The 16,748-nt window shown below is 42.8% G+C and overlaps 2 protein-coding genes across 5 annotated transcripts; one reads left to right on the top strand and one right to left on the bottom strand.

The window, feature by feature from the left end:
• Nucleotides 1–809: 809 nt before the first annotated feature.
• Nucleotides 810–5,455, bottom strand: LOC100691123 (neurofilament heavy). The gene is made up of 4 exons (XM_003451752.5): nt 4,544–5,455; nt 3,134–3,333; nt 2,892–3,016; nt 810–2,796 (listed from the first exon to the last, which is right to left on the bottom strand). The coding sequence occupies exons 1-4, from the start codon at nt 5,292–5,294 to the stop codon at nt 1,473–1,475; spliced, it is 2,400 nt and encodes a 799-aa protein (XP_003451800.3). The 5' UTR covers nt 5,295–5,455; the 3' UTR covers nt 810–1,472.
• Nucleotides 5,456–7,827: 2,372 nt separating this feature from the next.
• On the top strand, nt 7,828–15,889 carry fancg (FA complementation group G). Of its 4 annotated transcripts, none has more exons than XM_005473271.4 (14): nt 7,828–8,025; nt 8,564–8,660; nt 9,585–9,710; nt 9,837–10,009; nt 10,445–10,598; nt 10,924–11,054; nt 11,146–11,292; nt 11,490–11,650; nt 11,771–11,843; nt 11,919–12,235; nt 12,319–12,359; nt 12,452–12,625; nt 13,266–13,380; nt 15,524–15,889. In XM_005473271.4, the coding sequence occupies exons 1-14, from the start codon at nt 7,957–7,959 to the stop codon at nt 15,615–15,617; spliced, it is 1,872 nt and encodes a 623-aa protein (XP_005473328.1). In that variant the 5' UTR covers nt 7,828–7,956; the 3' UTR covers nt 15,618–15,889. The 4 variants fall into 4 exon arrangements, with proteins under 4 accessions (XP_005473328.1, XP_019221756.1, XP_005473326.1 ...); XM_019366211.2 differs by having other exon boundaries at nt 8,561–8,660; nt 11,771–11,837; XM_005473269.4 differs by having other exon boundaries at nt 8,561–8,660.
• The last annotated feature ends 859 nt before the right edge of the window (nt 15,890–16,748 follow it).

The raw sequence follows: 16,748 nt of genomic DNA, 5'->3' as shown, positions 1-16,748 counted from the left end.
CGCACACAGCAAAGTGGCAGCAGTCAAAGTAATCTCTGTCTTCCGACTCTGTTTTTTTAATGACACGGTCGCTGATCTCATTAATACACAGCCATCTATTAGATACAGTGAAATTGGATTACAGGGGGGTGCAGTCGTGCCAGGAGAGAGGGCCTCACAATGTCAGCCAAAGTGTGTCCAATGTCAGTGTTTCACCAAGAAAGAGAAGCTTTCAGTGATGGCACGAATTTAACAGTTACCTGCTTTTCAGTAGGCGCCTAATGAATGTCTTTTTCACCAGCACTCATTAGGAAATCCTGTTAAAAGTAACCACACATTTTTTCTGTGAAACAAAAGAAATCTCTGAATATTTCAAAATATTACCAACCCACAAGTGACAGAGGAGGATTTGCATTTCTTATTAATTTATAAGTTTCAAAGCAGAAGCCTGCTCTGTTTAATGTTAAGCCTGCACCTGTTAGACAACTTGATAATTCTGGTGATTTTTAATTAATAATCTTATGATAAATGTGGGTCCTCTGCTCTTGTTTGTAATGAGACAGGCCTGGGAAATGAGAGAGAGTCTGCTCTGTGCGAGCCGGCGACACTGCTCTTGATTTATACATGAACGCGGTCTGTGGGACGTGAGGAAGGGTGCGGCGGCTGTGGAGAGTGGGTACAGCTCCCCCTCTCCACAGCCGCAATGCAGTGCAATAACTCGCAGCGTTTACCTTTTGGCACCTCGTAGGATTTTTCTTGACACTTTATTAATCTTCACTTTAATGAGCTGCAGATTTCTGCATACATGAAGAAAAGCCCGCCAAGCCTTGTGTGCTTCATTTTTCATTCTTTATTTTTGTGTTTCATATTGCATATTCTCAGCAGTTTATACAGAGCACAGTCATCATTGTCCTAACACTGCAGACTAGAAGAGTGAGACACTCCGGTTCACCTGTAAGGAGAAGCTGCATTAAGGTGCACAACAAGCAAAATTCAAGTCTTTCTTATTGATTCATTTGTAAATATAACATTTGTGTTTCCCTAAATATACGTTTTCATATTCAATATCTGTGACAATCTTTAGCTAGACATTGGTTTGACATCTCTACCCTTGAAGGCTCGCATAGGTGCAGCAGGGTCCTGCTGCCCCCATCAGCGGGAATTCTGTTTAAATGCACTTGGTATTGATTAAGGGCAGTCGTCACATTCAGATAAAGAGTTTAAGAGCATTCTGCATTCACTACAGTCATACATCAGAAGCATCAGGGGCATGTAATGGCCATACGTAGGGAGCAGTGGGGGTATTTGCTACAGAAATCACTATTGCTTACATACTGTTACCTGCTTGGCTTTGGGCATTTTATTGCCCATCTGAACTGCTGGGTACATCCAGCTTCTCTTTCTCTTCAGTCACTTTTTGCCCTTTCCTCACCTCCCTTCCTCACAGATCTTTAGCATCTCCTCCTCTAGCCCTGAAATGCAGCATTTTTGTCTTACTTCTTGGGTTTCTCCTCCTTGCTTTCCTTTGACTCAGTGCCAGAAGATTTCTCAGCCTTCTCCGTCTTTGCTCCTTCCTTCACCTCTTTACTCTCTTCTTTACTAGCCTCCTTTTTCTCCTCTGGCTTCTTCTCCTCTTTCTTGCTATCTGTTTTCTCAGGCTCTGCTTTAGGTGCAGGCTTCTCCTCTGGCTTCTTCTCGTCCAGCTTCTTCTCCTCTGTTTTTTTCTCCTCTGGTTTCTCTGGTTTCTTCTCCTCCTTCTTGCTCTCTGTTTTCTCAGGCTCTGCTTTAGCAGCTGGCTTTGCCTCAGGCTCGGCCTTCTCTGATTTAGGAGCAGAGGGCTTCTCCTCCTCCTTGGCAGGGGGAGTACTCTCTTTAGCCTCAGACTTGGGGGCTGGCTTGTCCTCAGCAGGCTTGCTGGGAGTTACAGGTTTTGAAGCCTCTTCCTTTTTTGGTGTTTCCTCTTCTTTGCTTTCTTTCTTTGTTTCAGGTTTGTCCACCTTTTCTGGCTCTTTCTCTTTGGGCTCCTGCTTCTTCTCCTCCTTCACAGGCTGCTCTTTCTCCTTCTTTTCCTCTTTGACAGGCTGAGGCTTCTCCTCTTTTTTCTCCTCTTTTTCCTCCTCTTTAGGGGTGTCTTTGGCAGAAACTGGCTTGGTCTTCTCCTTCTCTGGAGACTTTGGTTCAGGGCTCTTGGGAGGAGGAGATTTGGACTCCGGGGACTTGCTGGGTGGGGATTTTGACACGGGTGACTTTGACTCATCTCCTGCAGGAGACTTGGCTGCAGGGGACTTGGCAGGTGATTTGGGCATTGGTGATTTGGCTGCTGGTGATTTGGCTTCTGGTGATTTTTGTGGTGATTTAGATTCTGGTGATTTGACAGTAGGAGATTTAGGTTGAGGAGATTTTGACGGAGGGGAAGCAGCTTTTTCTGGAGATTTGGACTTCTCTTCTTCTTCACCTGCCTCTTCTTCCTCTCCTTTCTCCTCTTCCTTTCCCTCTTCTTCCTTTTCCTCCTCTTTTTCTTCCTCTCCCTCTCCTTCCTGCTTCTCATCTCCTTCTTCCTCACCTTCTCCCTCTTCTTCTTTGGTTTCTTCTCCCTCTCCTTCCTCTGCTTCTTCTTCTTCTTTCTTTTCCTCCTCATCTTCATCTGCTTCCTCTGTCACCTCTGTCACCTGTGTTTCATCTGTCTGTTCCTCTACAATGACTGTATCAGAGATCTCTTCTCCTTTTACTTTCAAGTGGGCAGAGATTCTGCTCTCCAGGTAGGAGTATGGGCCTCCACCGGACACAAAGCGATTCTCCTCTCCCTCCAGTAGCTTCCTGTTTGGAAGACAAAAACATAGAGAATGAAAATGTTAATCACTTTTGGCATAAAGAAACCATTTTAAAGTTACATTTTTTAGATCCCAACTAACCTGTAAGCAGCAATTTCGATATCCAGAGCCATCTTCACATTCAGAAGCTCCTGGTAATCTTTTAGCTGGCTAGCCATCTCCCATTTCGTAGTTTTTAACTCGTTGTCGAGCTGATTGATGGTTTCCTGCAAAACAAATGCACACATCCTCTCTGGTCACATATCATTCATCAGGTGTCTGAAAAGAGATTTGCAGTAATGGTGCATTTCTGCTTTTTCTGCATGTCTGTGCTGATATCTTGCCTGTAGTGAGTTGAGGTCATCTTGGTGTCTGTCTTCACTCTCTATACGCTGCCTCTCCAGTGACTCCTTGGTTCCTCGAAGAGTCTCCAGCTCAATGGTGCGGCTCTGGAGCTGGCGACGGTATTCGACGATCTCTTCCTGGCTTCCACGGATTGCATCCTGGTTAGACCGAGCAGCCTCAGACAGACGCTCCATGCGCACTGTGGAAAACAAAGATTTTAAAAAGTACATAAAATATTTAGAAATTAATTTTAATAAAGATACTTTGCCTGAAACATGACACATATGCATACTTTTAAAAGAAAGGGGAACATTGAACCTTTTGAGTCTAAGGATGTAGACCTTTTTTTTAACTGTAAATATTTAACCAGTCCTGCTTTAGAGAAGAGAGAGTCACTACAAAGAGCCTCTGTAACCTTGACACTGTCCAGCTGCCAGTCAGTAGTCTGACTCAGCTCCCTCCCGCATCCAAGCATGAATAAACCACTGCTGCAGTCAGCTGGACTCAGAGAAGGTCATTCTGTTTGCACCTTTTACTAGCTTTACCAGGTCAACATGTACACCTATTTAGAGGGATTGGGTATAGACCAATATGTCCATTGACATACCCAAAACTACCATGCGCAGGAAACCCTCCTGGGCCTTCAAAGTTGTGTTTATGTAGCACCATAAAAGTCAGCAGCGCGGTGTCTAAGTGCTGCTCACAGTGGCTGTAAGATCATGTCTCACTTATTGCTTTGCTTCAGTAATTCTATGCATCAGATCTATGTCCAGGAGCTTTTATTAATCACATCAGCCAGGAGAAGCTGGCTGTAAAAAGCACGACCAACTGGTGAAACATTATCAGCCCGCCACGACCTTGAAAGGTACTTTTCTACTCGTGGAAGTCCAGGGTCAGATCCATCAGCACAGCAAAAAGAGAAACACGCAGTGCACACCCACTGTTAGCCAGCAAGAGTGCAAATTAATCGTAGTCTCTTCTCTGTGTGCCACCTCACCTCTGCAGGGCTAGCCTTTAATAAAAAAAATAATAATAATTAATTAAAAAAGGTCACTATGCCGCAACTGCGCAGTCATAGAAAAGGGCACCAACTAAGATAAAGAGCAAATTATTGATATTATTTAGATGATGATGATATTTTATTTATTTTTTTGCGCATTTACAAACTGGTTATCGTCCTTTTTTCGCGTAATTCGTCACCTGTAATTTAACCTCTAAAGTTTTCGATCTAATAGATTAATAAATGTTATCAACCAACATTCCAACATAACAGTTGGAGACGCCTCAAATAAACCCCGACGTGGATCCATGTGGCACACTTCAGCACCACGGATAGAGGACATGACTTTACGCACTGAGACTTTTGAGCGTTTCAATAAACTTTCCTCCTCCTTTTTGATCGGACTCACCTTTGAACCACTCCTCGGCGTGCACCGAGCTCTTGGATGCGTGACTGTCCAGCTGCGAGCGGATCTCTCGCAGTGCGGTGGTGACGTCCGCCTTCAGGGTGTCCCGCAAGTCGAAGCTCACCTGCGCGCTCTGAATCTGCGCCAAGAGCTCCGCCACTTCTTCCTCGTGGTTTTTCTTAAGAAAAGCGGCCTCCTCTTCCAGCGCACGGAGCTTCTTGTCTAGCTCCAGGCGTACCAGCCGGCACTCCTCGACGTACTTTTTCATAGCGCGAGCGGCAGCCTCCAACTCTTCCCGGTTCCGCGCTTCATCCTCCAGCCTGACCCGCAGGTGCTGGATGTCTTCTTCCAAGTGCTCGTGCTCCACAGCCGCGCGGGCCTTCTCCCCGGTCAGCTGCTGCAGGAGACCCCTGAGGTCACCCAGTTCCCGCTCGTAGTGCTCCCCGACCGAGGCGCGCCCGGCTTGGCTCTGCCGCAGCGCCGCCGCTTCTGCCTCCAGGTTGCGGTTGTGCATCTCCAGGTTGCGCACCTTGTCGATGTAACCGGCGAACCGGTCGTTCAGAGCTTGCAGGATCTCTTTCTCGCTCTTCCGAGTCATGTCGCCGTTGAAGGTCTCCAAGCTGTCGACTGAGGATGGCTGGCTGTAGGTGAGACGGCGGCGCTGGGAGTGAAAGCCGCTGGAGGACACGGAGGCGGGCCGAGCCTTGCGGTACGAGCTCGGGCCCATGAAGTGATGCTCTACCGTGAAACTCATGTTGGCTGGGCCGGTGAGAACTGACTGCAGTAGGAGGGAGAGCGCTCAGCTTTTATAGGAGGGAGGGAAAAGACAGTAGTCAGCACCAAGACGCTCGTTTTTAAAGAGATACCTTTTCCTCAGAAAACTACTGCCTGCGCAGGAATGGCAAGACGATACTCGCTCCCGTCAGTGTAGGATCCTGATGTTAAGTTGTATTTTGAAGGCATTCGAGGTGTTCATGAGGGGATACTTTACTGACAGAACAACCCTAAATATTGGGACTATAGCATGCGATATGTTTTTCAAGCATCCAAAACTGCACCTGGAAATATCTGGGCGATCTTTCAAAACAAGATTGTAATATAAATAATTTTAGCCCTATTCACAAATGCCTGCTTCTGGGGTTGTTGTTTTTTTTTTTTACACAGTTTTTAAAAATATATATTTAAAAATGGGAATACTGTGAGCATACATGTGGCTAAAGTCCTGGTAGACTTTCTTTCTAATTTGTTTCTTTAATAGGGACAACGGAACTTAATAATAAATGCCAGTTTAAAATGTAACAAACTGTAAATTATTTTAGTAAATTTGCTCATTTCCATCTGATTGTGTGGGTGTCCACTGTGTTCTGCTGATGCTCTCGGTAGCTTCACTGCTGCAGTGTGAGTTTGCAGATCCACAGCCATACCCCCCTGGGACTCAGCTCAGCTGCTGGGCCATTGACAGACTCCTTCTTTTAGTACAGTCACACACACAACGAGTATTTCCTTCTTTCCCCTTTTCAGAAAGCAGCTTCCTGTCACTTAGTTTTTGCTTCTTTTTGAGAGAGTAATTTTTTATTTTTAAGATGTGCAGAATCTGATTGCAGGTTGATCATGTGATGCACACAAATGACAAAGAAACCAAAAACAGCAGCATGAGTTACACTGATACAGCATTCACAGAAACACCAAACAGCTGTCTCTGCTGATCTAAAGAGATGTCTGCTCTAAGAAGAGGAGCAGCTCTGAAGAGCACATACAGCACCTATTGATCACTCAGGGTGAGTGAGTTTACTCTGCATACCTTAAAGGGGAACTGTAGGCCTCACCTTTAATATGAACAAATATTTGGAAGAATTCACCATTTAGCAGACAGCAGTGATTTCTAATTTTCAGCCATTCTTTGTTATTGTAACATTAATGTCATCAGCTCAGTGACACCCATGGATGTGTGACACTTAAGTCCTCTATAGCAGATGTGTTACATTTGTAATGAAACACGCAAAGTCTCTGTGTGCTTTGCATCACGTCTCACACGTTCGGGGTGGGGTGGTGGGTGTTCTGCAGCATAGGAATTACATGCGTCACAGCCCCTCCATCCACTGGCTGCATGTTTTATAGATGAGGATAATGCAACAGAGATGACAGGATTCTGCTGTGAAAGGGACTTTCTGTAGCACATGTCAAAATGTAAGTGCACATGAAATATAAGCAGCAGGCCACATCTGAGGTTTATCAGCAGTTATTGCAGTAACTCAAAACAGTCTGGCCTGAAAGCACGAGTATCTGTTACCTGAAACCAAAAATCTCCTAACAGCCAAACTAAGATATACTGCTTGGAATATGACCTCCAAATAACAGGTCACCTGCAGTCTGTCTGCTGCTTTTGCTTCTCAGAACATAATCAACATAATCCTCTCTCCGGTGCTGTCATAGGTGAATTAATCACAGTCACATTTTTTAATAAAGCTGAAAGCTTGATGACTGCCACTGCAAAGGCTTTTGATAGAAGAGCACAAAGGATGTTGCCATGTAGCGGCCTTGTCCTTGAAGCGATGGATGGGCAGACAGCAGCAGAGTGAGACAGATGTAGAGATGGAAAATAGCAGGATCGATGCAGAGGAAAATGTCAGAAAAAAGTGAAACCTGTCCCAGAGGAATGATATCTTGCATCTGCAGGTGCACTGAGTTTAGGCTGTGGAGTTTCCCTTGTTTCAGAGGGGTATATTTAGACATTTCAGTGATTTGAGACTATCAGAGAAAAGGAGGGCTGCGAGGCTATATTGCAAGGCAGACAACAAAGAACACAGTCATCAGGGAACAAGTGGATGCACTGAAGGAGGGATGACAGGGTGTGACTGGAACTGGGGGACAAAACAGGGAGTCACCTTGGGAATGACATCTAGAAAAATGGTTGTCCTGGAAGTCTGAAGGATGATTCAGCTGTAATGCAATTAAGGTTTTAGATAGTGTTTCCTTACATTAGACTTCTGTATGTTTGAGTATGTGTGTATGCATGTTTATACATGTAACTGAGACAGCATGCCACTGTGGCTGATGCTTTTTTTTTTCAGAACTGCACAGCAGTCATGCAGATAATAAAAAAGCTTTGCAACTGTGGAAATTTACTGACCATAGAGAAGCAGCTCACAGCTTGATCATGGCTCTGCCAGAGCCAGAGATTGAACTTTCTAGAAAAGCATCTAAACTTGACTCCGTCACAGCACCACCTGCTGGCCAATCAGCAGAATGCCGCTGTCATCCCTACATTTGTCCACAGGGGGCAGCAGAGCCCCGCTGCCACTCAGCCTGTAACGTTTTATTTCCTGTGTTGCTCGCTTCTCTTTGACAAACGAGGGAAAGTTCAAACGAAACTCCTCCAGTTTTTTCACCAAACACCGATGTGATGTGTGGTTAAAATGTATCAGCCGCCCTCTTTACTCGAGAAGTGGATTCAGGAGAACAACGAGTTGGTAAATAAGTGTAAGGTGGGTAAGGCCGGCTAGCAGGTCCACAATTAATGTCAGCTTTGTGATTAATAAGCAATACTAACATCAAATAAAACTGTAGCAGCGAATAGATTAGATGACTAAAAACCTCATAGTTTAATTCAGGTGCTAAAATGTAAAACAGAGCCATTTCTTTCTCCTGACAGACTGAAGTCATTCCGTGTTATCTGTTATTTAATGATTGTATATTAGCCTCCCTACCGTAACGTTACCAGAAACAGAAGAGGTTTGCGTATGTATTAAGGTGTTATACAATTATGTAAAATACTCTACCCGGAGAAAAAGTCATAAAGCCTTCTTTATGATATTGTTTTGGATTATTATTACAACTTTAAGCTACACAAAGTCACTTATACCAAACATAAGAAAGGAGTAAGGGGTATCCCTCATGATGATAGTTTGTAATGTGAAGTATGTTCAAAAATACTCTCATGAAGGTATCTGACATAAATTTATCCAACACTGTGGTACATCCTGATCATGGTGTCATTTTGCTTTCACTTGATTGTTTCAGCAGCAGGAGGCAGGTGGAGGTGTCGTGAGCCGAGACCACAGCCAGTCCAGCCTGAGGTGGTGTTCCTCTGAATTTCACAAACTTTTGAGGAAAATCCAAGGTACTATGTGATATATTTGTCACAGTTTATGTTTTAAACCGTCACAAATATTAATATTAGACGCAGATAATCTGAGTAAATACAAAAAGCATTTTTTAAAATTAAATGATTAGTTCATTTATTAAGAGCTATCCATTAAAAAAGCTATCCAAACCTACCCACCTCGGAAAGCTGAGGTCAGTTTCACTAGCCACACCCAGGTCTGATTACTGCCAGACCGGCTGAGTCAAGAAATCTCTTAAATAAAAACGGTCTGACAAAGTGAAAAGATCTCAAAAAGCAACACATCATGCCACGACCCAAAGAACCACCTGAGAAACAAATTCACTGACATCCATCAATCTGGAAAGGGTTACAAAGCAATTTCCTAAGGCTTTGGGATTCCAGTGAACCACAGTGAGCGATCATACACAAATGGAGAAAAAACTTGGAACAGTGGTGAAACTTCCCAGGAGTGAATGGGAGGCCAAAATTACTCCAAGAGTGCAGCAACGTCTCATCCAGGAGGTCACAAAAGACCCCAGAACAACATTAAAGAACTGCAGGCTTCATATATCTCAGTTAAGGTCAGAGTTCATGATTCAATACTTGGAAAGAGACTGGGCAACAATGGCATCCATAGGAGAGTTCAAGGAGAAAACCACTGCTCAAACAGAAAGACTCGTCGATCCCCAAGAGAGGAGAATATTCTGTAGGCTGATGAAATGAAAGGTTGAACTTTTTGGAAGGTTTAATAAAAAATAAAAAAAATTCAGATTTACTCAGTTTATCTTTGTCTAATATTGAAATTAGTTTTATGATCTGAAACATGTAAGTGTATTTAAATATATATTTAAAAAGGGAAATCAGGAAGGGGGCAAATACTTTTTCACGACACCGTATAATTTTTAATGCAGCTTCTTTCTCCACGTCTCTCCTCTGCAGGTATCCCTCCTCATGTAGATCACACACAGCTGGAGTTGGCAGTGGTGTGCAATACGTGTGTATGCTTTACTGCTCAGTCTCAATTTTCAGAAGCTGAGCTGCTCCTCAAAGAAGCCACAGAGCGAGGTAGGCCCCTATGTGAAATAATGGCCATATGTGATATGATTCAGGAACTAATGCCACAAATCCAAATTTTTGTAAGTTCAGAGATTCTCAAGTGTGAATTTTACAGCCTGCCATTGTTCTTTACAGTGTTACAGATGACAGGAAATAACGCTGATACTTCTGATCCACTTGTGTTGTGGAGAGCAGTGCTTAAATCAGCGGGAAACACAGCTTTGCATCCTCATGTTTTGTACCTTCTCTGTCTGCAGTGGACACTATGGCTGGCCAAATGCCAGCTAGAAAATATAGGGGAATTACAGGTAAGATTATTTTTAGGTTATGTCCACACCTTTCTACTTTCTTTTTAGTTTTAAACAAACTGTAGATCTGTGCATTGAAAACCATTCCTTTAGCCTGGTGAGATGCCTGTTTAACCGCTTTATATGGGAAAAATCACCGTGCTGATTTTGAGTGACATTTCATGGCTGTGCTTTGTTACCTTCTAGAAATTAAGTCACCTCACACAGAGTTGTTACAAACTATTTTCCCACAGTTATTTGTTGGATTCAAGCTATCCCAGTGTCTTCTGTCACTGCATGTAATACAAACTACACTGATGATACTGCACAGTGAATAAGCATTTAAAGACCTGTGTGCAGTCCCCATCTGTCGAGTGGAGATGGAAGTTTGATCTTGGATTTGTTTTTCTTCTTGTTTAAAATGATTCATTTATTGTATTTTTTCATGTCATGCAGGAGGAGATGACTTCTCTTTGTGAGACAGTATGTGATGGAGTTGGGGATGGCAGTCCAAGCGAGGCAAAAAGAAGGTTGGCAAAGAGTCCTCTGTTGGTAATGGACCCGAAAAGGCTTACCGAATTATTACAGATCTGCACTTCCATTGCTCAAGGTTGGCTACATTCATGCTTTCTAGCAATGTATTTTTGAGGCTCAGTTATAGTTGTTTCTGCTCGTGCTATAATATTTAATAAGGCATAAGTCATAGTGTAGATTTCTGCTCTCTGCTTTGCAAATTAACATTTCACCTTGGTGATCCCTTGTCAGCAAACTATTATTACATGCTTCCAAAACCAGTATTTGTGACATGTTTAAAGGTTTGTGTGTTGCTAATGTTTCTTTTTACACTAGCGACAGCTATGAACACTGATGATGGTGAAATATGACTGTGATGTATTGATAGACTTCTTCTGTGTGACTCCACTTGTTTGACAAAGGTGCAGAAAAGCTGAATGAGGGTCGGAGTTCAGAAGCGTTGTCTGATCTACAGGCGGCTTCCACAATGCCAGCTACCAGGGCTCTAGTGGCATATACACACCTTCTTTCAGGCTCCTGCCTCGCTCATATGGTATACACATGCACTGTAATCATATAAACAAAAGAGCAGCCTTTAAGCAGTTGTCTTAAGTTAGAGTGTTTGTCTTTCCGATTGTCTCTAGAACCGCCCACAGATGGCACTGCAGTGTTACAAGAAGGCACTCGAGACAGACTCCCGTTGTGTGTGTGCTCTGTACCGAAGCATGCTCATCTATAGACAGCTGGGAAACACACAGGCTGAGATACAGGCTCTTCGCCTACTGCACTCAGTGAGTGATGCACATACACTCTTCATATACAGCCCATACATGCAGATGAGAGAAAGGATGCCAGTAATCCCTGCATGTACATATATTTTTAAGTTAGAAGCCTCACAGAAGAAGATAAAGAAGTTTATTTTGATCACTGACATATTTTCAGTTAAATTCAGGCCTGCATCAAACATCAGACCTATCTTTTCCCACAGACTTTGATGTTGCCCCCTGCTTCAGAGCCTGTTTTGGGAGGTATCCATCCCATCTCTCCATCCTTACTCCTCAGTAGCCAATCACTAAGCAGGCTGTTTTCAGTCCCGTCTGCCCTAAGTGTCCTTTACAGCCTTGCCCTCAAGTGTGTGCTCAGTGGCAGGTAAGAAGAGCAGCAGTGATGCTAGCTGACCTCTACTCCAAAAAAGAAAATGCCAATAGAGAGAGAGGAGGAGAAAAGTATACTTGTATTAACAGTGGAGTGTTGGTGATGTTTCTGCAGGGTTACTGAGGGTGTTGAACATTATCTGGATCTGCTGGCTGCTCTTCACTCAGAGGATCAACATGCAGTAAAAGTGAAAATAATAACAAACAAAATCACAATGTAATTCTCCTTAATGAGTTTAATGACATGTATTTGTTTGTCTCAGGTGGATGCTGAGGTTTCTGTCCTCCCCAGGATGCTGGAGCTTTACCTGGAGGCTGGCACTGCCTTGCTCATTACCCGGCGTCCTGCAGATTGCATGGCGCTCTGCAATGAAGTCATCAGCACGACACTGGAGCTGGTGCCAGAGAAAGTGGTGTTGGAAGAGCCAGAGGAAAGAATTGGAGGAGACGCGAGGGGTCTGAGTGTGGAGGGTGAAGATAAGGTGGCGATGCTCCTCTGGGCCGCAGCTGCCTACCTCCTCCAGGGTCACTGCCACGCTCACTTGAAGGACTGGAAACAAGCTGTGACTCATTACACGAGGTCTGGGAGACGAAAGTAGTTTTATTTGTTTCAGCGTAATTCGGTTATTTAAAAAAAACAAAACACTGCATTCTGTATTACAGGTGCATCAACCTGGTGGTGAAGGTGCGTTTAAAAAACAGAGGTGAGTACCTTAAAGAGTTTATAAATATTTGGGAGGCTTTTGTCTTATTTTCTGTCTTTCTGTTAATTTCTGTATTTCGTGGTCGATTACAGATTTCCAACCACAGATCCCTGCTGCAGATGTGAATGTTAAGCATGGGAAAGATCTGTGTGCCCTGCAAAGAATGAAGGGGCTTTCACTAGCATGGAGGGGTATCAGCTTCACCCAGATGGACCAGCTGAGAGAGGCGCTGAGGGACCTCCAGCTCAGCCTGCAGGCCTTCCCAGGTATACAAGCCACAGCTGTAACTTAATCCTGTGAATAGCAGAAGTTGAAGCTATTTCTGACATTTGATATATCAGCAGTACTCTGTCATTGTAGCTAGCTGGTCATACAAAGAGAAAATAAGTTGAGTCATAGACTCCTAATCTTATACATCAGTGTATTTAATACTTTTTTCTTATATGTAACATTTATCACACTGTTCTTCACTATTGGCCCACACTTAGTGACAAATAGGGGACACAAGACAGGTTATATTGCTAATCATTGTTTTATTTACCATAAAGAAAACTAATAAACATGAGGTATGAGGAGTCAGAAGTATCAGTCATGACATGGATGCATGGATGAGCATTATATGTATGTGCTGATGTTGGCATCAGTGTGAAAGAAGAAACAAACAAAACCTGGAGGTGTCATTCCTAGGAGCTCAGGCCTGCTTAAACCATGTGGAATATGCTACACAGACGTAACCCAATCATCCCAATGACCTTCTCCACCACTGGTCCTCTGCAGGAGGAAACCCTGCAGAGACAAAAAGGGGAGGGGCCATAATGCTATAGACCACAGGATTGTATTGAGTGCGGATTTGATTTACATGGTGTTGTGTTATAACACGTTGTTGTGGTGTATATGTTGTCTCAGATTATACAGGAGCCGGGCTGTGGTGCGGTGAGGTGCTATGGAGGCTTGGCAGGAAGCATGAGGCAGCAGCTTGCTGGGAAAAGACCTGGAGCCTCACGACTCAAACCTCAGTGGAGTAAGGCTTTCATTCTTATATTCTTAAACGCCGTCACTACATTTGAAGTTTATAATGTGAACTGCTGTACGTCATACTGTAGAAGATATTTGATCCTATGGTGACTGGAACTCCGGGACACAGTTGGGGAGCATGATAAGGTCAAGGTCAGAGGTCAAGTTTTCTGAATATCTTGTGAACACAACAGCTCGAGAAGGATGTCACCTAGGATTTTTTTCTTAAAACTAGGTCATTGATGTTTTTACCCAGGAAGGATGTCATACTGGCCTCTCATACTGATATCTTAGCTGCATCTACTGACAGTCACTGACACCTTGGAATTTGGCAAGCTTTATACAATTCATGCATTTTTTATTTTGCAGGTTTCTCAATACCACAGTGTAATATGTAGCTATACCAGTGCCACTGTTTCAGACTTTTGATAATAACCTTCAAAGCTTTTCCTCAATTTGCATTCAGTGAATTTTCATAATGTTAATAACCCTTCTGCTGTCAGATTGCTGTAACCACATAGATTTTCAGGCCAGGGCACAACTTGATAGCAGAATCATTTCAACATTAATTTCAATAGACGTGGACATCTTTTAACTCCTTCTATTCACAGCAACATTTATAAAGCATTAGATGTGCTTTATATATCCCACAAGTTTGGAAATTCCTGAGTTACAACAGCCTTCAGTATTTCAAGAAAATCTGAATAATGGATTAAGGTAGAAATGATAGAAAGTTAAATAAAAATAAAGAGAAAAAAAGAAACTCGGTAGGTAAAAAATATAACTGAAAGAAATGTAAATATTTAAATACAGTACAAATGTAAAATGCTTATTATAACAATGATAATAATACAACATCACACAATTGCACCACACAATAATAAAATGGCTCAAATTCAATAAAATAAAATGAACCAGTAATGGTGTAATAAATGTACTAAGCACATCAAATGTCAGACAGTGTAAAATATGGTGGACGGTTGGATCAGCTAGTCAGCTGTATTGTGATCTGGAGTTACTGCATGAGCTTTAAAGATTTCTTGTATTTGTGTTTATGGCGAGGAGCTAAATCAGCCTGTTTGGAGAAGGTTTTCCGCTGCACGTCCTGTAAATTCTGCAGGGGGTGGTCAGGATTATCCGTGGTGGATCACAGTTTGTTCAATAACCTCCTCTACAGCACAGTTTCAGATGTGTCCAAAATACTGCTGTGCCAGGTTTTTGTTGCTAGTATACACAGAAAATGTTACCAGGTAATATGAGGTCAAATGTGTAATAAAAGATTACCCTTAACATTGCCATCGCCAGTCCTCTGAGTCTGAGTCAATTTCTCTCGCTATGTGCAAATGTTTTCAGGCTGTTTGTATATTCCTTCTGTTCTCATGAAAGCAATTTCTCTCAAATGCCTCTAGAAGATTTCTTCAACTTAGACACAAACATTTAGTTGGGGTCAAGGATGAGCTGAATAAATCAGGAATTCATGCTGGAACTACACAGTGCAGTTTCTCAATAAATTGCACAGGGATTGACACTCCTTCCGGTGTTGGTCTGTGGCTTATTGCTAAAAAAAAGTTGGAGACAAATAAAGTGGCTTAGAAAACTAAAGGGAAATTAATTAAAATTAAGTGATTACATCTTATGGCTTAATAGAGCATGAATGTAAACAGCAACTTCATTGTTGTTGGTTGACAGACAGTCACAAGGTGACAATTTGTTTGTTCTTGCTGTTGTTTTTTGTTGGAAATTGCATGTAAACAAGAACAAGCACTCAAGAGGGATTGGAGATATTTTCTAATTACACACACAAAGTGGAGTTTGATTTAGTTGGATTGGATTGGATTTAAACCTAATCTGAATATTTGTCAAGCAGGAGTTTAACATACTCGGCCCGACCAGGATGTTATTCCAGTGGTTATGGTTAGCACTGTCACCTCACAAAATTCAAGCTGACAATTTGCAGGCTCTCTCTGGGTATTCTGGCTTCCTCCCACAGACATACATGTTATGTTAATTTGTGACGCAATTACACAGAAGGTTGTCTGACCTGACCAGGGTCTTCCCTGCCTCTTTCCCTAGGATGGATAGTTTAATCACTTCTCTATATGCATACATTAGCTATGCAATGATGACTCTAATCTTTGTCTGTGTTGCAGAAAACTGCCTTTGTACCTACAGGATCCTCAGTCTGGCCCTTTGTTGGACTCTGTGGAGTTGCGGCTTAGAATACAGGAACTTGGCCTTACCTAATCAGACTGGAGACAAAAGAAGAATTTCTTGTGAATAATGAGCTGGATCGACTTTGCTGTGGGTTTCATTTCACCGACATACAAACATGGACCTACAGGGACAATAAAATAAAGCTGACTGTAAGCATTTGAAACTAAGGATGGGCACCGTGTATGTGTGTTGTATGCATGAAATGATGGAAGATTAGTGGATGCATTGTTTGGAGTCGCTGAACTGGCTTTAAGAAGGAAAAGTCTGGTGAGGTGATCTAGCCAATAAAGTTCTCTCTACATCAGCAAACCTTTAATATGCTGTGCATGCACTGTCAGCTGAATTTTTAAACATGGTTAAGCAAAAAAAACAAAACAATGAGCTACACTGCAGTCTCCCCTCCGCACACCATACAGGGAAAAGTATCCGTCAGGACACACAGAACCGAAGCACAATTTTTACATATTTACATCATGGACAATAGTTAGCAGAGTACAGTACAGTTGTTTAAATTAGCGTACACATAGTGTGCAAACATAGCAGGATACTGAAAGATGTTTAAATAGTTAAGAATATTTAGAATAATTAGAAAAGTGCAGATTGTTTATTGTACCCGTGCATTAAAAAGTAAACATGTAACTTTCAATAAGTTAGTGTATATATAAGCTGAGAAAAGTAATGTGCAGTTATAACAGTAAAAGTTGTTACAGTGCTGATGTAAACATCTGTGTTTGTTGGGAGCAGTTCTGATTGTACAGTCTGACAGCTGCAGGGAGGAAGGACCTGCGGAAACGCTCCTTCATGCATCTAGGATGCAGCAGTCTGTCACTGAAGCAGCTCTGCAGTTCAGCAACGTTTACATGCATGGGGTGGGAGACTCTGTCCATCAGAGATGTTATTTTGGCCAGAGTCCTTCTGTCTCCCACCACCTGCACTGGGTCCAGGGTGCATCCCAGAACAGAGCTGGCCTTCCTGATGAGTTTGTCCAACCTCTTCCTCTCAGCTGCCGATAAACCGCTGCTCCAACATACCACACTGTAAAAAATGACAGATGCCACCACAGAGTCATAGAAGGTCTTTAAAAGCGCTCCCTGGACTCCAAATGACCTCAGCCGCCTCAGCAGGTAGAGTCTGCTCTGACCCTTCCTGTAAAGAGCATCA

Source organism: Oreochromis niloticus, linkage group LG12, assembly GCF_001858045.2.
Source record: "Oreochromis niloticus isolate F11D_XX linkage group LG12, O_niloticus_UMD_NMBU, whole genome shotgun sequence".
Taxonomy (NCBI): Eukaryota; Metazoa; Chordata; class Actinopteri; order Cichliformes; family Cichlidae; genus Oreochromis; species Oreochromis niloticus.
Note: the sequence above shows the minus strand (reverse complement) of the source record. Positions and strands in the feature narration are given on the sequence as shown.